Raw genomic sequence first — 25,758 nt, forward strand, 5'->3', positions numbered from 1 at the left:
GCAAGTTGAGCTTACACTTCACTATGCGGAACTGCTACCGGGAAAATCATGAAAACTCACCCAACCTCACACCCATAATTGAGCATTTTTCTATATTCTCCCACTCAATACTTTGCAGCATACACACTCCCGACAAAGAGAGAAAACTCCACGCACTCAGAGCGTACAGATCATCGTCACAAGACCCGTCGACGCGTCCCCATTTCTTGAGTCAGTTATTGTAAAGTGACCGAAAACGATTTGCTATGTCATGTATCGACATGTTCTTCCAGTGCGTCTTCGATCTAGAAAATTAGGATTTTATCCCTAGGTTTTTAGATTATGTAGACCGATCTACGATCTTGGTCTAGCATACTTTCATGATCCATCAACAAACATACCATTAATGTAAGGTATGCATTTTAAAGATAATAACTGGTTTTGTTAGATGATGTATGTTGTTGATCGATTAGAATAATGCAAAGTTTAGCATGCTATGTTTGTTATGTTTGTATGTTGAAATGAGGGGTATATAATATATGTTAAGATATAGACTTAGTATGTTATGTGTTGAATATAGATTATATCACCTAGAAGTCGAGGAAGAGGGCGTAAAGGACGACCCCCTGCCAGGGGTAGAAGAAGTCTCATCCGCGAGAGATCAGTAAATCGACTTGATGAAGTAGTGCCACCTCCACTGCCAGTGAAGCCTCATGTCGCACGTGATCATACAACTGCTCTAATGTGTGATCATACAACTGCTCTAACGTTTCTTCATCAATCAGTGAGGCAAGAAACGTGTGAGACTTCAAAAGATATGACCCTTGTACCTTTAATGGGACCGCGTTGGATCCAACAGTAGTACATATGTGATTAACCTCAATAGAAACAGTGTTCAGGTTCACTAATTTCTCAGACGATCAAAAGTCATGTGCATTGTTTATGCTGCAAGACTATATAGAGTTATGGTAGGAGTCCAAACTTAAAACATTAGATAAAATTGAGAATATCTGTTGGTAGATAAAATTGAATCTCAAACAAACTTAAAACATTAGATAGTATAATATATTTTCTCCTATTTTTAGAGTTAGTAGTACTTGTATTCTATTTAATTATTGTGAACATTAATGAAAATACCTCCGATCCCACCTATTTCTAATTCTTAACGTGATATCAAAGCCTCATTTTTAACAATCCGGAACTAAGAGACCGATAATGGGGTGTATCAAAGCTATGCGGCTACCGAGAGACCACTGTATCAAGTTGGGAGTTGTTTTTTTATTATTATCATCATTGTATTATGATTTTACTTAGTTTCTATCTAAAACTAAAAGGCTAGAGCATCATACTAAATAAATCATCACCATGAGTATCTCACATTTTAATTAGATGATATAAATCAATGTCTACTAATAAGAAATTAGAAAATAAAAACATCATCAAATTAATTAACAGTTTCTTTTCTAAATAAATATTATATTCCTATGCAATTCATTGCAAAAAAAATTAATATATTTGTAATTACATTCTATTAAGAATGCATATTACATACCCACAAGAAAAGGTTCAACATTTTCTTATTTTTTTCTCCTTTTTTTTTTTTTCAGTGAAAAGTAGGTTAGGAGCAAGAAATAAAGAAATACAAAAGAAGAATTATATATCTATCTAGCTTCAATTAAAGGAGTTCCTTGTTCATATAGTAACTCACAAACCAAATGTGAAAACAAAAAAACCTGAGAGAAACCAACACAGCATTAGTCAAGATTGGTGAACTTCGAGCTTGTGGTCATGCTTTCACACAACAGTTGAAGTAGCTTAGTATGCTCTTCCTTGTCTGATAGGAAACACCATAAAACAAAAGTTGTAAGACAGAATAAAGTTTGTGATCATGCTTTGACACAAACAGTTCAACCATATGTTGTCTGCAAACCAAATCACATGCATTCTATGTATTCAACTATCAGTATCCACAAGTTGTATAATAAATGTAAAGGTAGAAATACAAAATTGCAATTAGAAAAGGATGCAAAATCGCTCCACAATGTTGAGGATTGTTGGGAGGGGAGTCCCACGTTGGCTAATTTAGGAAATTGTCATTGATTTATAAGTAAGGAATACATCCCCATTGGTACAAGGCCTTTTAGAGAAGCTCAAATCAAAGTCATGAGAGCTTATGCTCAAAGTGGACAATATCCTACCTTCGTGGTTTGAGATTCCTAACATGAACACTATGGGGCTCAACTTCCTCTTCACTCATTAGTCGAACATTTCCTAACTTTATGTCAACCTATCATGAGTACTACATCATACTGTACCAACCAACTAGGGGGTTTTGCCAAGATGGAGGAGGTTCGAGACTTCATGATTTAACATTGTTTGAACAAGATGTTACCAACTGTTTCAATTAATTGTGTGATTAACTATGATTATTAAAAAAAGATTTCTATTAAATTTTCTAATGAAATAATTTTAATCTGTTTTATTATTAGCTGATTAACAAATTGTTTTTAAAAGGAGTTCTTGATATTTTAACTTAATATAATTGTGAACTGGTTAGTAATTACAATGAAACAATAAATTATATTAATATTAAATATTATACTACACACAATTAAACAACTAATAAACCCACACCCACAGTTAATCTACTACAATTAAACTAACTTAATTATAGCACAACTACTTAATCAAAAAGCTAGGTTCTATTTTCCATCTCAGTTGACTTTTAAAAGAAATTATTTTTTAAATTCATTTAATGGTAATTTAACAGCTACTAAGCCTTGGGCAGGGTGGTAATCTTTATTAAAAAAAGAAAAAAGAAAAAAGAAAAAAAAGGCTTTTAGATCAAGTGACATTAGGGATTGAGCTTTATTTTTTCTAACAATAGCATATTGAATAAATTATTGAGGGGGGCGGAGTATGCGCTATCACGAGGAAAAAGGAGATGCTTAAAGTAGAAAGCTGCAAAAGAAGGGGAAAAAAAGCAAGTAATGAGCGAAGGAATCTTACCGTTGGGGAGTTGGTGTTTGAATGATTCAATTGATGATTCTCATGAGCATGAAAATGAGATGCGTTTGTGGTGGTGGTGGTGGTGGTGGAAGTGGCTGATGAGGCCATCAGTTGCTCCTCATTGCCAATGCTTGCCCTTGACAAATCCCTTTTGTGCTGTTTCCTATTTTCCCTTATTTTTGAGAAATCAACCGAATAATCAGGCACCTCTCTCTTTTGCTCCCAATCTCCAAATTGTGGAACACTCAGCCATGGAGCCACTTTCTGCATCCAAATTTAAACCACTCAAAATCATACCTAACAACAACCATCCAATATCAAATTCATAATATCAAAACTATTGCACTTTGCTACAAGACAATCCAGAACCAAACAGCCAAAACAATGCCAAATCTAACCTCAATAAAGGGATTTCCAACACGCCATAAATCTACTTATAAATGGTGTTCTTTAACTTGTAGAAAATTTTACATTAAGGGGATATTCAATTTCATAGCTCAATTTAATAAGACTAGAGTTTTAAGGTTAAATTCTGACACAATAGTGAAGTATGGAGGTAACTAGTTAGTGATATGTTTACGCGTTTCGGTACAGGCCCACTATCAATAATGTAACCCACTAGTTTGTTATCAGTTTGATTTCATGTGATTGGACGGACTATTGCTTCGACTTGCCCCACTTTCTCTCTTCTCTGCGCCAAAATCGAGCAGTTCTTAGGATCAAAAGCTCAGGCAAACAAGCTTTTATTTCATGTTTTTTATCCAGAAACTCCTTCCTATCCATTAAACATACTGAAATTGCTTTCAATAACTAATTATTCAAGTCTTAGATGGACTCCAGAATTCGTCGATTTTGATGTGTGAGAGCGGAGTAACATCAGAAATGAATCAAACAAATCATGGAGAAACGGAAGGGGAAAGTTCACAGAGGAAAGATTCTGAGCACGAAAGGCACACGAATTTCGCTGGAGGAGAAAGTAATTGAAATTTGAAGTAGAGAAATCGGAAGCAGCAGAAACTGCAGAGCTTCAATAATGCATTTGGGGAAAAGGTAATATTCAATATCGAGTCTCAGAAATTTGAATTAAAAACAGAGAACACAATAAACTTTACCAAGAGCTCAACCATTCTATGGAAGCCGATGTTTTCGTATGGTACAAAATCAAGGAATACGCTCTGTTTCGTTTCCAAGAAAGTGCATCAAAATGACTATATAAAGAGTCTCCAATGTGTTCTAAATAACTAAGAGCGGAGTGAACTGTGCAATTAAGTGACAATAAAATCCTTCTACTCATAAACTGAATTCATCAAATCCTCTAAGATTTTCTTAATCTGCACACTCAAGAAGAAGGAGAAGAGATCAACATCATCGTCGTTCACTTCCACAATCTTTTCGCGCAACAGAGAAACCAAAAATGAGTGAAATCATAAGCATGAGTTCAAGAATTACCTCTTTGCGATCCTCCATGAGATTGATCTCAAAACCTTGGGGAATTTGTTTGTATGATTGAAGAAAACAACCGAGAGAGAGAGAGAGAGAGAGAGAGAGAGAGAGAGAGAGCGGTAATCTAAAATGAAAACTGAGAGAGTAATGAACTGAAAAACACACCGAAAGCTGTATGGACCTACGTTCCGTACATTTGAGACAGATGACCAATATTTAATTTCAACGAAATGTTAACCACAAACAATGAAAAACTATTATATGTATGTTTGGTATTTTAAAATTTTAAAAAATAAATAAATAAATCAGGTGAATTCATAGTAAATAAAATAATATAGAACACAAAATGAAATAGGTATATCGCGACCAAGTGGTACAATTCTTAAGGTCATAATGTATAATAAGAGAGGAAACGCTCGGGGAGGAGGGAATTATGCCAAAGGGGGGAAACACTCATCTCTTCCTTAGAGCGTTTTGGCTTAGGTTGGTCTAACCTCGTGCTTGAGGACCTTGGAAGAGTTTTGGTGGGGGAACCACGATGAGTTTAGTTTGCGTGTAGATTCAACCATATGTATCATCCTTTCTTAACAGTTTTGCCCAAATTCTTCAACTTTGCTTAATAATTCTAGAGGAAGACGCTCTATGGAGAGATATCAAAGTAGGACTAGAAGGTATGATTCATTAGTATTTTTTTTTTAATTTATTATGCTCATATCTTCCTCCCTCTATAATTTTCTATAATTCTTATAAAATTGCCTTTAACTTGAAGAATATTAGAAGATTGGACAATAGAGAGTGTGTCAAGTTGCTATTGCAAGAATTCAATGGGCGAAACAGAACGGGTAAGTGCGAACGGAAGAAGACCCACTGTCTCGAGATAAGGGACGATCGGTCGAAGTGGATTCGATCTAACTCGGTTTGACTGGACACACTCATTTTGATTGGTTTGACCATTTTTTAACGCACTTTGAGGCTCACCTTTTCTTTTAATTTCGGATTGATTTGAGAAGTTTAAACAATTAGTATTTTAAGGACTCAGAAAATTATCCAAAAGAGATTGCACCTCATGACTTTAGGTTAAGTTATGCTTGCAGTATGTTTGAATGCATGTTGTTAAGATGCTTGGTTTTTCTGAAGGTAAAACGAACTCTAAACTGAATGAAAATGAAAACATAACTATATATCCATCTTTAAGCCACTATAGTCTGTACCTTAGGATGATAAATTCATCTATGAGATGCTCAATACTATTATACAAGGATAATTAGGAGTTTTAAGAGTTCACCCACTAACCCTAATCGTGAACTCAACTCAGTTGCCGAAAGCTCGGATGACATTTTAGAACTGGCTATGATTTATATGTGCTCTTCGGAGACGAGTAGAATCACCCATGATCTAGTAAAAAATCATGTTTAAGATAACGAAGTAGTTGGTTAAGGGAATCACGCATGTGTATAATGAACATAGGATAGACTTAAGTGGCATATTAAGATCACATAAAGTGTCCTAACACCCAATAATTCCAGTGGTAACCTAAGAATTTTTCAAAAAACATCTTTTAAATGGAATAGAAATGGTACCAAAAATAGGTTCATTCCAAAACCTTCTAAGCCATCATTCACAAAGTAACTCTCAATTTAAGGGTTAGGATCAATCTAAATATTATGAAGGAAAAGAACTAAGAATCTGAAGCTGGAGAAACCTCCACTACTTACATCATGACACTCTACCCAGTTCTAGTACAACAACACGTCTCCACTGTATAATAAGCCAATTCAGGTGAATGTCAGTTCTTGACTTGTTCTATTCCTACACCCATGAGACGTGAACTTCAAAAAAGGAATATCTATTCACCAGCAAATGCTGAAACAGTCAGATCCAAGACACCAGAAATATGTTAGCAACGACGAATGCATTTGAACGTCAAAAGTGACTCGAATGAGGTTTAAGCTGATATGCAATATAACCATGCTCTTGAAATATCTACAACTCAAAGCAATCCTCAATTCTAAAACAGTGATTGAATCAGAAATGCAAAAGGGGTCAATATAACAGATCAATATAAAAGGTTGTAGAATAATACAAAAGGGAAATGGAAACAAGATCCTAGATGATGTAACATGAAAATTGTGAGTTCTGAAAGGGTCAATATAACCAGATCAATACAAAAGGGAAATGGAAACAAATTAGTCATGCAAACCATTATTCCTTCACAAAAACGACCTTATTTCACGAGTAGCTTTTACAAACTGCAAGCCAACAAGATACTGAACTACCTACAATTACATTCTATTCCAAGATAATCATAGGTTATAGGTTATAAAGAAAATATTGAACTCAACAAACTCATTAGATAAACAATCTATGTCAGGGTGACCACCAAAAGCCAATTCTCAAATTCAGTAGAAAGAAAAACTTACAATGAAGTTAACATATAATCCCTCACAAGCATCCTATACAAAGTATAATAAGTACACAATAAATGTTTTTTCAGGTCAAATTGTTCCAATTCCTCGGCCCTTAGCACTGCAAAATGAATTCCAGGCTTAACTAAGCAAAATACAAGAATTTACCTTACAGTGGAGACAACCTGCAAAATAGTAGTTCTTAATTCCAACCGAGCAACCTGATTAACGTTAACTACCATATGCACACTCCATAGCATGAACAATATCAGCTCCAGACCTCAGCTAGCTCAGTAGTAAGGAAAATATAAAAAGCTAAATGAAAATTGACATTTGTGGATCAAAGAACAGTCTAACAAACATTTAAAATCAGAAACCTCTTCAGTACAATAACAATAGCTCCTTGCTTCCAAAAAGGAAGTAACATATGTGAAGGGAATAAAGATGAACTAAACATGAAAACAATTTGGAGATGCAGATCTCAGATCTGGATTTCAATATCGTAAAGAAAAACACAGACTAAAACAACCCATGTTTTACAGCTCCCCAAAGCATAAAAAAATTAGCTATGAACCAAGATAACCAATTTCGAACAATAAGATAAGAAATCTAAATAGTAATCGGGTATTAAACTCTTGCAAAGTATAGAATTTTAGTTGGAATAATAGTTACCAAAATCAATGAAAGAGAATTAACCATAACTTAACTGTCTTGGGCAAGATCTATTAAAACTATTGGAACAAAAGAGTTTGAAATATTTTTTGTCAACCATTGAGCTAGAGTTTACACAATTTTACTTGAAAGTACTAAAACTGATCCAAATATTTAAAACAAATCTTGAATAGATCAAAAACTACAGATTTAAAATGGAGCTTAAATGAACAGGGTCGAAAACGTCATTTGCATCAGCTCCTTAAACTTCAGAGAATCACCTGATCAGTACAAAAATACTGACGCACATATGAGTGAGATCTGCACAATGAATAAGAAGGCATGAAAAAATAATTTCAGAAAACAAATTTTTTAGAACATCCTTTTCAAATTGTTTAATATAGCTATTTAAATTCAGGATATCACGTGGAGAAGAAAGAGGTCTTTGACATTAGAAAATTTCCTTTAGTTATGTGAAGTGAGTCAAAACTATCAGAAATAAAGATAAAGTATTTATCAGATGTCAAAGAGAGAATTTAATTTCAGAAAAGCATTTAGTAGAGAAACAAAAGTATTACTGACTATAAAAGAACTTGAGTCGACATTTGTGAAGCAAAACAAATTGTGGCAACACATGAAAATGGGGGGGGGGGGGGGGGGGGGGGGGCGGAGTATAGTACTAAAACATGAGAAATGAATTGGTTTATAGCATGCTAATGTGACCAAAATGTTAGTTCTCAAAGAAAATGGAGGAAAAGACACAGAAGGAACTGAAGAAAAAGAAGAAGAAAGCATTAACTTTAACATTTGAAGCTTTGAATTGAAAGAAGCAAAAGCTTCTCCCTACAATTTTACAAACGAATTTAAAGCATTCTATTACAATCCTGTATGGAAAGCTTGGAAAAGGACTCTAAATGCTGCTAAATAATGGATCGTAGTTAAATAGTACTTGCATATAAAACAGTGCAACTCTAGAAAGCTTTCAACGCCAAAAAGTAAGAGATCAATTACATCATCCTATTATACTAGCATCAAACAGTTAGAAAAATCATTAATCAACTTAGGTTTTGGATCAATTCCAAGAACTAAAATGCAACAGAATGATACTACCAGAACTAATATGCAACACATACAAACCTAAAATAACCACATAAAAACACGTTGATAAAATCAAAATGCAATTAAAAAAAATGCTACAGAACTAAAATACATACAATTAGCTTATCACAAAAATCCCATAGCTACTACCTTACGTCTATGAATTCAGGTGAAAATATTACTTAATGAAATCAGCCTACATACAACCAAGGAAAACAGATGCCACATTGTTAACACCATAAAGTCCTGTCATCAACTTTAGTATTTTAACGAACCAATCTTTTTCTCTATGAATAACTACTTTTTGTTTAATTTAAGGTCTTATCATTCTATAAATATCCTTCACAGCTCCATTATTTAAAGATTTGTTAGTAGAAAAGTCAATGCAGTAAATATTATATAAAACAAAAAATTGAGTACAAAGAGAGTGAAACAGTACCGAATCGAGGCACTAGTGCCCCATATAACCGCCAGGACCACCATACTGTCCAACTCCATGCTGCCCTCCCCTTACGGTTCCACCCTGTCCCATCTGTTGGTTTGGATATCCACCCTGCACACCGCTTTGACTTCCATATCCAATTACACCAGGACTTATATTTGCTTGACTACCATACCCACTTTGTACTCCAGGTCCGCCGCCTTGCACAGCTGGATTCAGCCCTGCAGCAGATCCGAGCGTCCCTAACAAATTAGTTAGTCCTAACCCAGCACCCTGACTCGCCAGCAAAGCAGTCAGGGCCTGGCCAAGAGCTGGGTTCAATGCTTGAGGAGGTCCTTGGTTGTAACCAACACCAGGCCCTGCAGGTGCCATCAGGTGCCCTGATCCAGATGCCGCCCCACCTGCATAATTCGGATTCTTATTCCTCTGAAACGGAGCATTTTGTACATGATGCTGGTGCTGAGACTTCCCTGGCTTGGGACCGTCGATGGCCCTCTGGCAATGCAACATATGACCCTCAAAGTTCTTGTGGGGCTCCTCCAAAGCCCTCTTAGCACTTTCTATCGTCTTGTACACAAATAGACAGAAACCTTTAGGCTTGCCTGTCACCTTGTCAAGCCCCAATGGTCCTTCATCAACTTCACCGAACTGGGAAAAGAAAGTTAGCAACTTCTGGGGGTCTACATCAGCTCCAACATTGCTCACATAAATCTTCCTCTGAGTATATTCCGAAGCAGGTGGTGCTTGAGGGGTTACTACCGCCGCACTCGACGATGGAACAGGCCCAACCGAAGCCAACTGACAGGCAGTCATCCTATTGCCAATCTTCTTCTGGGGTTCCTTCAGTGCTTTTCGAGCCCCACTACGCTTCTTGAAGAGGATGAAACCGTAACCCTTGGACTTCCCAGAGACCTTATCACACACAGCTTTGGAGTCCTCAATCTCCCCATATTGCTTAAACACGTTGTTCAAAGTTTCCGTATTGGTATCCCATCCGAGCCCGTGAACAAAAATCTTGCGGTGGGATGGGTCCGCATCAGCAACCATTCGAATTCTTCCATCCACATCCGCGTGCTTCTCAGCCGCTTCACGCAGCAGATTTATAAGCTGGTCCTTGCTGAAAGGCTCCAAGAGCTTTTGAATGGGCTCATCGTCGTCGTCAGCAGCAGCAGCAGTAGCAGTAGTTGTAGCAGCAGCTGAGGAGGATGAAACAATAGGGGTCTGATGGTGGTTATCGACAGTAGTCTCATCGCCTTCATCTTCCTCCTCCTCCTCCTCCTCCTCGTCATCATCATCCTCCTCGTTTTCATCTTGATCGCCATCATCTTCTTCCTCGACCACTTCGTATTCCGCTAGATCCTCATGAACGACGTCCTTAACGGGTTCATCTTGGGGCTTGTTCTCGTCGAGTTCAGCTTGAGCTTGCTGTTGGAGCTTTTTGGGAGGCTCGGCAGGCTCGGAGGATTTGGAGGAGTCGAGCTTTCGCTTTCTAGCCATGGAGGAGTAGAAGAAACACCGAGGAGGAGGTTTGAGGGGGTCTAGGGTTTTGCAGAGAACAGAGAAACAAAGCAAGCGGGTAGGATGCGGCACCAATGTAGATGATAAGAGGATTAGGTCTTGAGATCAGATATTGAGATATTACCAACTTTGGGCCTCTAGAAATTAGGCCCAAGCCCAAGCCCAATTCTTTCTTTGAGATAAGGGATAATATCGTCATTCTCGCATGTTTTGTCCTCACGGGTATACATCTTATGAAAGTTTCCATCCAACCTATAATCGCTCTAAGAAAAATATGTTAGTCTTTCTTAGTTATCCTGTCATTAAGATCACTCTCATTCAGATATGATCTTAGTTTATTTATATACCTCTCATTTCCTTGAGTGTCACGTGCCCACTAGTTTTCACCTTGCTTCATTCTCGAACCCCACATCTTACTAGAAGATACTAAAAGAAGTATCACTTTGATACCATTTCTAAGGACTCATGTCCAAGATTCTGAATTCGCATTTGACATCTTATGACATCGGCAGTCCCCTAGATCTTCTAGATATGGTCACTTTACTTGCTCCTCACTTCTAAAAGTGAAGACTGTCCCCACAAACTAACATAAGTTATTCTAGCATTCTCACTCACGTGCTTCCTAGAAAAATTCCCGGGAGAATACCAACATAAAATTTCTCCAACTTTAACTCTCTAAGTACATGATTAAAATTGGCTTTTGGAAATTTTGTAGTTCACGAGGTTTGTAATCTTAAGATCATCTTAATCATCTACATCTTCTAGAATGGAATTTGATTAAACGGAAAGTCTCTGTACTCAGAAACAGCTCTCGATACTTCTCTTTTATCTCGTCCTCTCGTTCGCATGTAGCCTCTTCTATTGGTTGGTTTCTCCACCACACCTTGACAATGCAATGTTTTTGGTGGGTAGAGTCTTTACCTTACGAGCCAAAACTTCCAACGGCTTTTTCTCATAGCTTAAGTCTTCTACCACATCCAGAGTCTCATAATCTTGAAGAAAATGAACTCTTCATCTACGTAGCGGAAGCATTGGGAACCAATTGCAACAACTATTCCAACTGAGGTCGGCTGATTATGCCGCACAGAGTAAATAAAAGCTTTAATGACGATAATTAGCTACTATATAAATGTAATCTGATGTTTATCTTGCATGATTGATGTCTTGGTTTATATCACCTTTTTGTCTTTTGATTATGTCCATAGATGCAACTAAGGTATCACACTCTAAAACCTAATAGTAAGGCACATCCATGAGCGTAATTCTATTATGAAGATCTAAGTTTTGAGGCCTTAGATCCATTTATTACCTAAACAATATCTAAGTTTTGAGGCCTTAATCCATTTATTACCTAAACAATTTGTCATGGAATTAAATGTTCATAAACTAACTTTAACTTCACTTTTAAGAGTAACATTATAAAAATAAAATAGTTGAAAAAAAAAAATACAACACCCCACAAGTTTTCATCGGTACGTTGGGTCCTTGTTTTCACTTGGAAGAATGTAAAATGTGATTTGAGTATTTAAAAGTACTTAGTAAGTGACTCTACCGTTGGAGTCAAAAAATGCAATCATAAGCAATATGCTTCATTATGTGACCTACTTTTCGTGCGGATTACTTAAGCTCTACATTTTTTTTTCCAGGTAGGACAGGATGTATAGCACTTATCAACATATGGTTCACGCTTGTGTGGATCAACCCATTAGGCAGGCTCGATACATACCTGTTAAGCTCTACGAAAATCCACCCCTACGCTACCACCTTCCCGATATTGTTACTCGTTTATCACCACCCTTCCTCATTAAAGTAAGCTTTGATCAATAATTATTAAACTCAGCACTCCTCCATTCCTCGCATCACCTATTGGTGGTATTTCTCCTGCCTCTCAACACACGATGGTTTGTGAAAGAACGATTTCATTCCCTTGCTTGTTCTAAACATAACTTGAGAACACAAAATAGCGCAAGGAACAAAAGAAAACGATTTTGAAAGTTGAGCACCGAATAAAAATGTATCTGAACCTTCAACAAATGTATTTATCCTATACATACTCGTGTGTCTAAACCATAATAAAAAGCAATTTTGTGATGCAAGGAAACAAACAGTTGATCGGGAAGAATGGGCCGTAGTTGTTTTATAGCATATCATTAAACATACAATGAATCAAAGCACCAGTTACAGAGACGGAACCCTGAAGCCATGAAAGAATTAATGAACTAATTTTATATCAACCAAAGTGCAGACAACTCATAAAGGTATATTTATAGCATGCCACAGCCACTGCTAATGTCCAACCTCGTCATTTGACCGATCATACGTTAATATCTGAGCGCTTTGATCGGGTAGAACTGTTTGTCTCCTGGGAGGCTGAAAGAGCAAATTTTGGAAGGTTGTAGTTTTCAGAAGCCGAAAATGGCTGCTGGGGATAAAGTGTTGGCGGTGGAGTAAGATTGCGCTGTGCCGGGAGCGGAGGAAGTGTGTTGTACTTGTACGTTTCATTGGTTAAACTGCAATTAGTTTGAACATCAGTACAATAAGCTACGACCCAGAGTCAATGTAATGCACATAAAGGAAGAGATCTTATGGAATCCCACAAGCATTCCAGCAGTTCGATCACACAGAAGAATTTGCATACGCTCTTCTTTCAGCCATTTTGGTAAACTAACTATATCATAATTAAATAAGATTCACAAATAGAAACAAAGTTGGAACTCAAGGCTGACTGGTTTCATACTAAATATTCAAGTATGTTTGAGAATGCCTTACGGTGGGTTAATCCACCCTCTCAAATTAGAAACTACGTCCTTCTACAACCTATAAAAATTGTCCTTTTGTTCAACAGTTGAGGTCTGAAAAACAAGCTAATGTATATCCAATCAATCAGACGTAATCATTTTATCTATGGAGATGGTTGCAAAACCAAAAATTCTTTTCATTGTCTCATACACCTCGAGTTACTCTCTTCTAATTAAAGGCACACATATCTCATGCAGCCACTAAACGTACAGAACTGGTCGAAAAAAAATTCTCACCCAAGGTTTGTGGTGTTGAGAACAAACGTATATGATTAAAAAATAAAAAAACAAAAAAAAACTCAGCAAGGTTATTGTAACATATACAGAAAAAAATAAATGGATAAACCAGACAAGAATCTTGCTAACAAATAGTATTGGAATTATCTTGCTATTAGATAAACGGCCTCTAATATAAAAAAAAGAAGCATTTTTCTGAAAAAAGTACCTAGCACGACTGTAGGACTGGTCTTCATCACTGATACCATCATCTAGACGCTGTACAGATTTTGGAACTGAAGACATGGACCAAGTGTTTGCTTCTGGTAAACTATCTGAGAAATATCTTCTCCGGATGAGCTGGAAAAAGAAAATCAACACATTGGATTATCGGGAGAAAGGAGCTATAATTTACAGGTAAAAGAAGAGCAGTAAACAAGATAATAGTAATAGAAAAGCTGACCATGCGGAAAAATTTGGTCACAGCTTCCTTGTCATATCTAGCCTCTTTGGCAGCCTGTGTCAAGAACATCCACCACAAGACTAATGAAAATTGAAATAGTAATGTACTGTTCGCAGCTTCAGAGTTCCATATTTTGCATACAATCAGAAGGAATTGGGTGCTATTTTTACTAGGACATTCACTAGTCAGTTAAGTTAACCAAGCTCACAGAAGTTGGATCATTATTATAACAGACGAAATTATCTACCAAATAATCCCAAACTCTTCAACAGATAAGTTGGGAAAATAGGGAAGTATAGAACACGTGAATGAAATGGAACCATGTTATCAATAAAAGAATTCAAAGCTATTACCCACAATCTACAATCTTAAAAACATACTAGTAATCAATTAAGATAAAGTTTGAGAAATATGAGGAAGAAACAATAATTCTTACAGCAATAAGTCCTCCACCGCCAGGGAAACTTTCAGTTAATGGAATTTCCTCACTGAAGGGAAGTAGACCCTGCTTCTCAACCCACTGGCGAGCAGCATCAACTAGATTGCCACTACTTCCTCTTGTACCCTCTTTAGCAGCAATATCCGCTTTGTTACCAATAACAATAAAAGGAACAGGAAGGCCACCAGGGCCTCCAGATCCTAAGGGAGCCGAAAATGTCCCAACTGTTGCAATCTCTACTGCCCACTTCTGTAGGCTTGATTTTGTTCTTCTCTGGGAAAGATCATGAACAAAAATGACACCTGTATACAAAATAAAAGAAAAGGGGATACAAATTAAACTTTAGGAAAACGAAGAAATTTAAGGAAGTGAAATTACCAAGAAAAAAAAAGGAGGGAGACAAGCCAATCCCCAAGCTAAGTTACAAAAAAAAACCTTTTCAAATGTCAATAAGAGAGATTAAACTATTAAGTATTAGAAGGGACATAAAATTTCCACCGTGAAAGTGCTACAAAGTGATTTCCTTGAACTCAAGGTCAATATACAACCTAGATTGAAAAGGTCCTATTCAAGTAAGGCCACACAACAAAGAGATTCTATTCAAGTAAGATGGTAGCTTCAAAGTGATATAACCCAAATGACCTTTTCTTGAAATTTGCTGAAGACTCAAATGTTTCTCTCGAGCCATAAAATCCAAAAGAGAAAGCTCTCAATAATTGACGAACAAGACATTCTTCTCTTTTGATAGGGTGGCCTCCTAAAATTGAGGATAGATCATAGAAGGTAGTTGATGTTGAAGGTCAGAGCCCCACCTGCCAACTATGGCTGATGAAGCAAGAAGTTCACAAAATTCCAGCAAGGCAGAAAGTGTTAGAAAGACATCCAGGACGTCCAGGACCCTTTTACATAGAGGACACCATTGGATGAGCTCAATAAAAATTACCTTCTTTTGAGTACTTCTAATACTTGCAATCCAAGCAGTGTTTTAAAAGACTTGAGGTGCACACCTAAGTGCAAGGAGTCACAATTGCCCTCTTTCGAGACTTGCAACGCGATCATGTGGCATTTACTCTTGCCCTCGAGTAATTAGATCGCAAGTGAGCCAAGGACACAAATGGCTTACGGTTTAGCTTTCACCCCTTTCTTGGAAAACAAGGTTTAAAGAACATTTTAGAAAACAATTTGAGAAAGCAAATATCATAAGCTAGCAATCAATAAGGGACAATAACAATGATAGCATATAACCCAGGTAGAAAGATTTAACGACTAGTCGTATCCCTCTATAGTATATCTAAAGCAAATTGCCTTTGGCGGGTGTAACCACCAAAAGTGGTGATGAGTCATATGTTAACGAAATTATAAGGAAAATAAATAACTATGCTAGAATGAAAAACATACATTGAAAGCAAGGTAAAAAAAGTTGGAAATGAGTATGCGGTCACAGGCAACACACCCTGGACAAGCATGATTGTGACATTTTCTCACATTTAGTTGGTTGACGTCCTTGTCAACTGGCTATGCTTGAACTCAACAATGGGAATATCAAGTCTTCAACACGTTCTCAGATTATAGGGAGTCCCTTCCATCATACAAGGAACTCTTGCACAACTCTTTTCGACTGGTTGAGCCGTTGTGTCTTCTAAGCTAGGATCTCTTCAACAATATTCTTCATTGCAATAGGAGGTCATGTCACCTCGCTGCACCCTATGCTGTCTAGATAGGGATGGTAGGCTTTCAAGTTACTTACATGAATGTGAAGGAGAATTTTCATCCATGAAGACAATTGAATTTCATATGATGTCTTTCCGACCATCTAATAACTTTGATTGGTCCTCCATATTTTCTCACATGACGTTGATCCATATTTCCTAGGAATCGAAATTGTTTTGATTTCAACTTGGTTAAAACTTTGTCTCCAGCATAGAATTCTAGTGGCCTGCAGTCCTGATCAGCCCATTTTTCATCCATCAAGATGTTTTCTCTAGGTAAGCATGAACTACCTCTAAGGTTTGTCTCGACTCTTCGATGAAGTTGTGGGGTTCGAGACTCTTTCCAGCACAAGAGTGATCGATGACATTAGGCATGAGTGGTTGTCTACCACACACGATCTCAAAGGATGTCTTTCCTGTCAGAGAACTTCTTTGGTAGTTGAAGCTAAACTGAACAATATCAAACATTTGGACTCTATTCTTCTATCGAGCATTGATGAAGTGATGTAAGTATTCTTTGAGCAAATTGATGCAAGTATTCTTTGAGCAGATTGTTAACCCTTTTGGATTGCCAATCAGTTCGATGGAAGTAAATTGAGGAAACATTCAAATTTGATCCCAATAGCCTATACAATTATGTCTTGAAAGTTCCAAGGAATCTTCCATCTTGGTCATTGATTATACTAACAGGTACGCCCCACAACTTGACAGCATTCTTTAAAAATAATTGGCTTGTCATCTCAGCCAAACACGACATAGAGGTCAAGATAAACGTGAAGTACATTGAAAATCTATCCGCATTCACAAGAATCGCCTCAAACTCTCCAACCTAGAGAAGGTGAGTGATAAAGTAGAGGGATACACTTTTCCATGAAAGGGAAACAACAATCTTGCAATCTTGGCTCTTTCAACTTTGTCCTGCAACTGCATAATATCATTCCGAAGATTTGGCCAGTAGTACCTTTGTTTAAGTAACGCAAAGTTTGTTGCCTACTCAGGTTCTCCAAGCAAGGAACATACAAGTGGTTGCCTCTAGTGAGAAGTAAGTCATTTTTGGTCTAGAACTAGCGAGTTTTTCCCTTTTTGGCTAGCTAGTTAGATCATAGCTTGGGCAACTGAGTCTTTGGACAAATGTTCTTTGATGTTGTATTGTATCATACCACTTAAAATGAGCAAGAATGCACAGGGCTGCATGTCTACCTTTTCAACTAAGAGCATCTATTTCTTAGTTCACCCGATTGGGCTTGTGCTCAAATTGAAAATCAAAGTTTGCAATAAACTTCTGTCGACAAGCCTATTTAGAGGCCCACTTGGACTAGTTCAATTATTTAGAAGTGGCATATCGAATTATTGTCTGTCATGGCTACAGATTTGACTCCAAGGAGATACTGTCTCCCAATCTGACAACAACCGTCAACATCTCTTTCTCAGAGACAGCATGCCTCCTTTCAGCATCATTCAACTTTCTACTCACATATACAATGGGTTGCCCGTCTTTAAGTAAGATGCCAACCAAGACATAATGTGATGCATCCATCTCAATTTCAAAGGGTCTTGTTCGTCGACAATTCCGAGTATTAGCCCCTCCATCATGGCTTTCTTCAGGTTCTCGAAATAAACTTGACATTCTGGAGTCCAACTCAACTTGTAATCTTTCTTCAATAACTCAATTAAGGGTCTTGTCTGATAATAACTCTATTTTGTCTTGGAATCGATCGTTACTAAGATCAAACAAACGTTTTGTTGTCGCACAGGTAGTAGAAAGATCTCGAACGCTTTGTTCATATAGTTTTGACTCAAACATGGCTTCAACCCCTCAAGAAAAAAAACATAAAACTGTCTTTCTCGGACATATCATGTATGTCCAACATCAATCCTAAAATTTGTTTAACGAAGTCTCATATATTTCCTGCATGTTTCAGTTCTCTCGATTTTTGTCTTGCTAGTATCTCAACATAGAAACAACTCTGAGCAAAGCCTTGTTTTAATCTCTCCCAAGTGTCAACAATACATCGACCATCCAGGATATCTATGTACGAGGATTTTAACCACAACTTTGCATTATCAACTAGATGCATTGTCACAAACATAACCTTTGTTTCCTCCGTCACGGTATAGTAGCTCGAGAATACTATTTAAGGTCAAAGATAAAGCTCTCTAGAGCCTTTGGATCTTAAACAACTCTGAGCAAAGCCTTGTTTTAATCTCTCCCAAGTGTCAACAATACATCGACCATCCAGGATATCTATGTACGAGGATTTTAACCACAACTTTGCATTATCAACTAGATGCATTGTCACAAACATAACCTTTGTTTCCTCCGTCACGGTATAGTAGCTCGAGAATACTATTTAAGGTCAAAGATAAAGCTCTCTAGAGCCTTTGGATCTTGGACCCCACAGAAAGGCTTGGTCTCCAAGACTTTTACCTAGTTAAACTAGTGAGGTTTAGTCTGGTGCTTAGATCCACCACCTCAGCACTGACAACATCAAGGACAACCTTTACGTCTTCATAAAGGTCTCAGACCATATGAACTATTGCTTTTTGGGAATGTTTAAGTCTTTGATACGCTCTTCCATGTAGGCAACAGAGCCCATTGAGATAGCCACACACTCAAAGCAACCAAGTCAAGTGGCTTTGCCTTCTACGGTCTAAACCCTTAACATCAACTCTTGAATGGACATCCTATCTAACGGGCTAGCTACCACATCAATCTTGTCGACTTTATTGGCAATCTCCTTTAGGCGAGATTCCAAATACTGAACATTGTCCGGGACATATTGCAAATAGCACATTTGCTCTTTGATCTTGATCAACCGACTAAAATGGGACTTGCCCAACATCTTAGTTGCGGACATGATTGTCAATTCATTTCTAGGAGTCAACTCGGCTTTAATACCAACTGACACAATCACACTCTTTCAAGACTCGCGACATGAATGTGCAGCACCCACTCTTGCCCACGAGTAAGTTAGCCAACTAAAGCTTGAATTATCGTCGATTCAGTGACACAAATGGCCTATGGTTTAGCCTCCATCACCATTCTTGGAAAATGGGGTTGGAAAAAGTTTTGGAAAGAAATACCAGAAGGAAAACATTATAAGCTAGCAAGATATGAGACAATAACAACATTGATAGCATATAACTCAAGTAGGAAGATTTGACGACTAGTCGTATCCCCCTATAGTACAATTTGAGACAAGTTGTCTTTGGTAGGTGTAAACATCAAAAGTGGTGTGGAGTGATATGCCAACGAAATTACAAAGAAAATAAACATTTGTGCTCAAGTGAAAGACATACAACGAAAACAAGGTAAAAGGGTTCGGAATGGGCATGCAAGCACGAGCAACATGCCATAAATAAGCATGGTTGTGACACTAGGCACAACTCTAGCACGCATGCCTTTTGTTTTACAAAGAGGGCACCATCATGGTGAGATAAAGCTAAAGAAAGGCCCTTTTAAAAAAGATAAAAAAAGGTTAACACTCTTATGGGCGAGTTCAACAAAAATTACCTTTTTTTGGGTACTTATACATGCAACCCATGTGGAGTCCGTGTTTTAAAAGGAACCTTGAGGTGTGAGCCTAGTCACTAGGCATAACTCTAGCACATGCCTTTCATTGAAACCTTGAGGCACTTTAATTAAAAATCATAAGACAATTCCTAATTCTAAACACAAGAACCCTTACATTTATCCTTTTTTCATATTCCCATCACAACCATGTATCACGTTACCATAAAGTCCCCAGATCATGATTTCTATACTATTTCTCCAAGATTCCTCTCCAAACTTTCTATATCCTTTTCTTTGTTATAAATCATTTCTTTCCATTAATGTTTATTTTATTTATTATTATTATTATTTATTATCATTATTTTTTCATAGAAACAATTTTATTGATAAAATGAAATGGTACAAGGGTAAAACCCATCCAAAAGGATTACAAAAAATTTCTCCAGTTTATTAAGCGAGGTTTATGTAGTAGCTATTACAAGAAGACATGTTTTATACCCCGATTAAGAGCATAAAAGGGAGAGGCTTCTAAACTTTGCATGAATGTTTATTATTATATCTACATCTACCTATATATTTATGTTTAAGTTTTTTTTTTTTTTTATAAATAATTTGCTTCACAAAAGGTATTTGATGTACCTTAATCTAATGCCTTATCAGGCTAAGAAACTTCAGAAATATGCCATAAAAACGAGGATAAACCTCCCAAATAGTACCAGTACATTGTCAATCGTTAGTGCTTGAAATTGTATATGCAACATGCTGAAGAATAAGACAAATGAACAAGTTGAAATTTCTGTAACTGATATTTGTAAGAATAAATATGAAAACTGACAGGTACCAAGATCTTACCATTAATCTGAGAATAGAAAAGGGAGCGACAGTCTTTGTAGCGCTCGTGTCCTGACACATCCCAAAGTTCAACAAAGAAATCTCTCTCGGCATCACCTTTTATGCTACTTGAAGAGCTACCAGCATTTCCATAAGTGATATGCTATCAAAATAGTAAATAGAACAACTGATAAATAGTGAATTTACAAGAATAACTGATGCCACTTGAGACAGAAGGCAAGTCTTACCTTAACTCCAACTGTACAGCCAATTGTTTGAGAAGAGCAAGAAATAGAAGAACCGTTTACAATTAGATGAACAAGAGAAGTTTTCCCCACACCTAGAAAAATATTGAAATTCAATTTATCCAGTATAATATGGCCGGAAATTTAGAGGTTCAATAAAGCAGCACTGAACTAAATGATAGAAAGATTATAAATTTTTAATTTTTTTTTTTTTTTATTTTACAACATAAACTAATTACAAGAAATAGACCCAATCCATGTGGTCATAGGTCTTCTTGAAATTAATCTTAGAAATAACACCCTGCTCCTTGCTAACTCTGAATTCATTCGTAATAAAGATCTCCAGGATTTCTCTCCCTTCAACAAAAGTCCACTGAAATTTGATACAATACTGGAAGCCTGAATCTATTAGCCAAAATTCTAACAATTATCACAAAAAGGCTACAAGCCGATAGGTTTAAGATCCTCCACTTTCCTAATGCTCTCTTTCTTAGGGATGAGATGAATAAAAATTGAGGTATCATCGATCATTCCATGGAAGGAATAATAGATTATTAAGAAAAAGTTACTGATGGGATAAAATGCATTTACAATTACAAGTCGGACTATAGAAAATTTGTTGAGTGCAAATCACAACTTACAGAAAATTTTACTCATGAAGAATAAAAAGAGGCAAAAGAAATACACAAATGTGCATATTATATTATACATTTTAAGAAAAATAACAACTAAACAATTTAAATTTATCCTAAACTTCATCCTCCTAACTATTCGCCTTCCCCAAAACATCCCTGTGTTCTCTAGAAAGAGACCCGTACACAACAACTGTAAGAAGTTACATGGTAAGTGACAAGAAAAGAAAACAAACAAAGCACAGAAGTCAGAAATAGGTTTAAAAAAAAACTTATAATTGCAAAAGCTCTGAGACTATTCTTTTCAACTAAAAGTAAACATAAACTTCATTGTGGTCTAAAACTGAAACATAAAGTGAAATTATTACTGAAGAACATAATTAAGGCTACATTTAGATTGCAGAAATATGGGAATCAACCAAGTCTTAGACTTACTCTTGGTGTTCTTTTTCTAAGCATTTTTATAATTATGCCTGTAATAACTCATTCAAGTTGCATTCCTTGTCAGGGGTGGGATGTAAATAAATTGTAAAAATCATTATTGTTGGGCTGGATAGAGGCTGTTCTTCATCATTCTCCACTAGTTCAGTATATCTTATTGTACCTTAGTGAAAAGTGTTTCTGTTTGAAATAAGAAAAGGTATCGTCCATTTCAAGGAAAAGGTACAACAGAAAATTCATTCCAAGTAGGTCAAAGACAATGTTTATAAAGCACAAGGTACGCTATAGTCCTGAAATGTAATAGAATTTTATATATTAAGAAGTATAGTATAATGAATGATAAGATAATGAAAGTTTATTGAAATTTGAGGTTTCGCAGGAGACTGTTGAATTATATGAGCCTCTTTTATAAGAAAAATGAACTAAAGTAATCCTAAACCCTAGAGAACTAGTCTTAATCTCAAATATATTTACTTAGATCTGATGAATATGCTTAGGGTATATGCACTTCCCTCAAAGATAAATTGTATTTTGAAGTGAAAATAGGGCAATAGATTTATTTACCACACATTCCTGATGTGATGAAGTATACATAGAAGCAAACATTTTTATGTCCAAAATTCAGTAAATGACTGTGAGCTATTAGTCTTTCGAATTTATGTCCAGGAACACACACTTGCCAAACCACATGCCATCAAACCACTTTGATTTTGAAAATTTTGAAAGTGCTTACCAATCAAGTTCCCATTCGGACATGGACAATTCCATATTCCAAGTTACTATATCAAGAGGATCAAAATCACTGCCTCACAATTACACATCGTAAACTCTGAACTCAGCTATAGAAATAATTATCTGCCCAAGTAGATTAGCTAAACAGTGAATATGGAAAACAAAAGCAGAGTATCCTCCAGTTATACAAAACGTTTCAGTGGAGCCACCAGCAAAAAAAAAAAAAACTTGAGTAAAAAAAATAATAGGCATTCCATCACAAAACGCAGAAGCAAAGAGACTAGAATGATGCAAGAAATAACCTGAATCACCAACCACAAGCACTCGAACCTGCCCACAGAGAGGACCGCCATTGAGTTCTTTGTTATCCCTATCGCGGTCCTTCCAGAACATGTTTTCTTCCAGACCTTCTAAACCGTATTCACCTCCGAAGAAGAATTCAATAATTAAGTGCCGTCAAACTGACACAACCTCCGCGAAGAACAATTTCTGAGCATATGCACCTCCGAGTTCAATCTGAAATCCATATTACATGAGAACTAAATGCAGATCAAAGCTGAAATAGGAAACCCCATGTCCAAACATCTGTCAAACAGAGTAGATGGCTTCTTCAAGAGGCCCGAAAGCAGAGATCTAGTTGCTGAATCATACAAGAAGCAAGGGTTTGAAAATTTTGAGAGGAACAAAAATGAAGCGAGGATTAAGGATCTAGAGGATGGCGTTGGAAGTGAGATTTTGTTGAGTGAGAGATCTGAAAGAGAAGAAATGTTGAGAGTGCAGTGAGATTTGAGAAGGTTGAGAAGACGAAGAGCGTTAAGCACCGCGCGCGCGCAAGGAGAGAGATGAAATGAAACCGACGAAGGTATTGAGTGTTCGTCCGTTTACAAAACGACGCTTGATCGGGGACACCTTTTTTTCTTTTCTTTTCTTTTCTTTTCTTTTCTTTTTTTTCTTTTCTTTTTTTCTTTCCATTTCTCTTATTTATTTTCGTTACATACTAATTAATAAATCTTCCGACGTTAAAAGTTGATGCAAAAGTAAATAACAAAATCACATCGACATAGTTCATAGCTTCATTTATTTGATCGGTTTTGATATTTTTTTTAATGATTTTTTTTTTTTATGAAAAAAATGTTGTACGAGTTGGGTGGTTTCAGATTAAAAAGTTGTAATTGACCATTACTTTTTTTACGAAGAATTGACTGTAGTTTTTTGCATGTATATCCGTTCTATGATCCTAACCTTCCCATTTTCAATTATTATAGATATTTTCTTTTTCTTTAAATTGTTACATTTTCTCGTTTAAACCCACAAATATTCCTCAATAATGAAAGGGTTTTGAGTAGTGTGATACTTGAGTACATGAATGAATAAAAATTACATTAGAATGAAAGCAATCTAGAGTATAGATGACTAAGAATAGCTTAAAAAGAATGGAAAGTTACTGCCTATATGAACAGGGTGCACTTCCCTTTTTTCTGGCTCAACCATAGGAACTCCCAATTCAATTGGAGCAATTTCATGTTGGGTGACCGTGATTGAGGACAAAATATGTTGGTTTTTGTGGATAGTTTTCACTCTTAGAAGTAAATAACCTGACCATATCGTCGGGGGAATGCTAGGGTCATTGAGTGCCAAATTCAGATTTTGAATCTTGGGTATGGGTCGTTACAAGTAGAAACTTCGAAACCCAATGAAATTATAAAATTAAAAGAATTCTAAAATCCCAAAAGATTCCTTTTTCCCAAGGGTGTGTAATTCAAACTTCCTCGAACGAATATTTTTCAAGTAAAATCCATCATCAAACATTGCCCAAATGCAGTTTTTAAAGTCACACGGTGGAGAAAGCCAATACTAGTTGTTTGGCCAAAAACCTCAAATGAAGCATGTCCGTCCAAACTATTAAAATTGCACCAAAACAAAGTGTACGGCAAAAGTTCATTTTGAAGGTCCAGTTGAATTGGGTTTGCTTGTCCAAAATGCGTTCGATCATAGCCATATTCGCTAACAAACAAATGAAATGGGTTTGATGCTTCCATTACAAATTCAACAGGGTCTACGAAACCATTAACAATATTTGTAAAAATATTGTTAAGAGGTTGTTGTGTAAATTTACTCTCGGAATCTCGAGTAAAAGAATACAAGTACACTTCAAAAACTGACTTATTGTCTAAGGTGCTTACATTCAAGGGCTTTCCTTTTAAGGATAGAAAATCATTGTCATAATTTAGGCCAGAAACAATCACTAAAGTTCTCCCCACTTTTCATTTTTACTTTGTTCTCGCTTGGTATCCTCTTTATTTTAGTGCGGTGAAAGGGATAACCATACCCTTGCTCATATATATATACTATTTATTGAGTTCAAACTTGTTCAAAGTTTGGAGATCCAAATTAGGCAATAGATAATCAGAATGTGTATTGGGTCAATGCGTTCGAAAGAGCCATTTGCATCCGATGAATAGTGCCGATTGTTGCAAGCAAAGAAATCAGGGGTTAGGTGAGACATGTGCCGATCAAGTGTTAAATTGTGCACAACACAAATCCATATAGGTGGACGGCGTTACTGTAAGTGAGGTAGTTGAGTTGAGTTAAGTTGGGGAGAGCTCGAGAGAATGGTTGCTCACAGCGAAAAAGCGCTCCATGAAGCAAGTACACGTGTTTCCCTTGAGCCATCACCTGAAACCTAAGGTGGATGGCTTTACAAAAGTTGTCGAGACCAGCATCCGCTCAAGAGAGAGCCTCCGACTGTACATGGTTGACGAAGAGAATGAAGTTGCGACAAGACTAGAGAAGTGTCAGTAAAGCGTTTACCATAGGATGGTAACCTAGTTAAAAAGTTGGTTAAAGTGTAGTATCAACATGAGGCTGTGTTACAAACTTCTAGACCTTTCTTTCGTAAAGGGTTGTGGCCATGATGAGAAAATATCGTGAGTCACATGCCCACCTTGCCACTAAAGGGATGTGTCTATGACAAGAAAATGTTGTGATATAGATCTTCGTATGACTCAGAGAAAACAATAGTTGAGGCCAAAGTGCCACGTCTAGGGTGCGGTCCTCCTTGCTCAGACGGGAAACATCAATACTAGTTTTCCCATGGTTTGCCTGGTGAATCTTGGGCTAAGATCGAGAAGTAGGCGAGTAAGGTCCATGGTTGGATAGACAACCATTGGGCAATTGTGTTTTTTCGTTCTTA

General features: G+C 36.7%; 3 protein-coding genes across 3 annotated transcripts; all 3 read right to left on the reverse strand.

Moving 5' to 3' along the window:
• Nucleotides 1-1,611: 1,611 nt before the first annotated feature.
• Nucleotides 1,612-4,602, reverse strand: LOC111795235 (uncharacterized). The gene is made up of 3 exons (XM_023677533.2): nucleotides 4,438-4,602; nucleotides 2,989-3,252; nucleotides 1,612-1,813 (listed from the first exon to the last, which is right to left on the reverse strand). Exons 1-3 carry the CDS (start codon nucleotides 4,453-4,455, stop codon nucleotides 1,766-1,768), a joined length of 330 nt encoding a protein of 109 aa, XP_023533301.2. The 5' UTR covers nucleotides 4,456-4,602; the 3' UTR covers nucleotides 1,612-1,765.
• Nucleotides 4,603-7,534: 2,932 nt separating this feature from the next.
• Nucleotides 7,535-10,638, reverse strand: LOC111795236 (UBP1-associated protein 2A). The gene is made up of 2 exons (XM_023677534.2): nucleotides 9,025-10,638; nucleotides 7,535-7,808 (listed from the first exon to the last, which is right to left on the reverse strand). The coding sequence occupies exon 1, from the start codon at nucleotides 10,522-10,524 to the stop codon at nucleotides 9,037-9,039; it is 1,488 nt and encodes a 495-aa protein (XP_023533302.2). The 5' UTR covers nucleotides 10,525-10,638; the 3' UTR covers nucleotides 7,535-7,808; nucleotides 9,025-9,036.
• Nucleotides 10,639-12,540: 1,902 nt separating this feature from the next.
• LOC111795237 (small GTPase LIP1) lies at nucleotides 12,541-23,482 on the reverse strand. The gene is made up of 7 exons (XM_023677535.2): nucleotides 22,868-23,482; nucleotides 20,764-20,855; nucleotides 20,537-20,678; nucleotides 14,459-14,763; nucleotides 14,023-14,076; nucleotides 13,789-13,919; nucleotides 12,541-13,055 (listed from the first exon to the last, which is right to left on the reverse strand). Exons 1-7 carry the CDS (start codon nucleotides 22,956-22,958, stop codon nucleotides 12,860-12,862), a joined length of 1,011 nt encoding a protein of 336 aa, XP_023533303.1. The 5' UTR covers nucleotides 22,959-23,482; the 3' UTR covers nucleotides 12,541-12,859.
• Nucleotides 23,483-25,758: the final 2,276 nt, after the last annotated feature.

The sequence above is a fragment of the Cucurbita pepo genome, chromosome 5 (genome assembly GCF_057944985.1).
Source record: "Cucurbita pepo subsp. pepo isolate OVF chromosome 5, ASM5794498v1, whole genome shotgun sequence".
In the NCBI taxonomy this organism is placed as follows: Eukaryota; Viridiplantae; Streptophyta; class Magnoliopsida; order Cucurbitales; family Cucurbitaceae; genus Cucurbita; species Cucurbita pepo.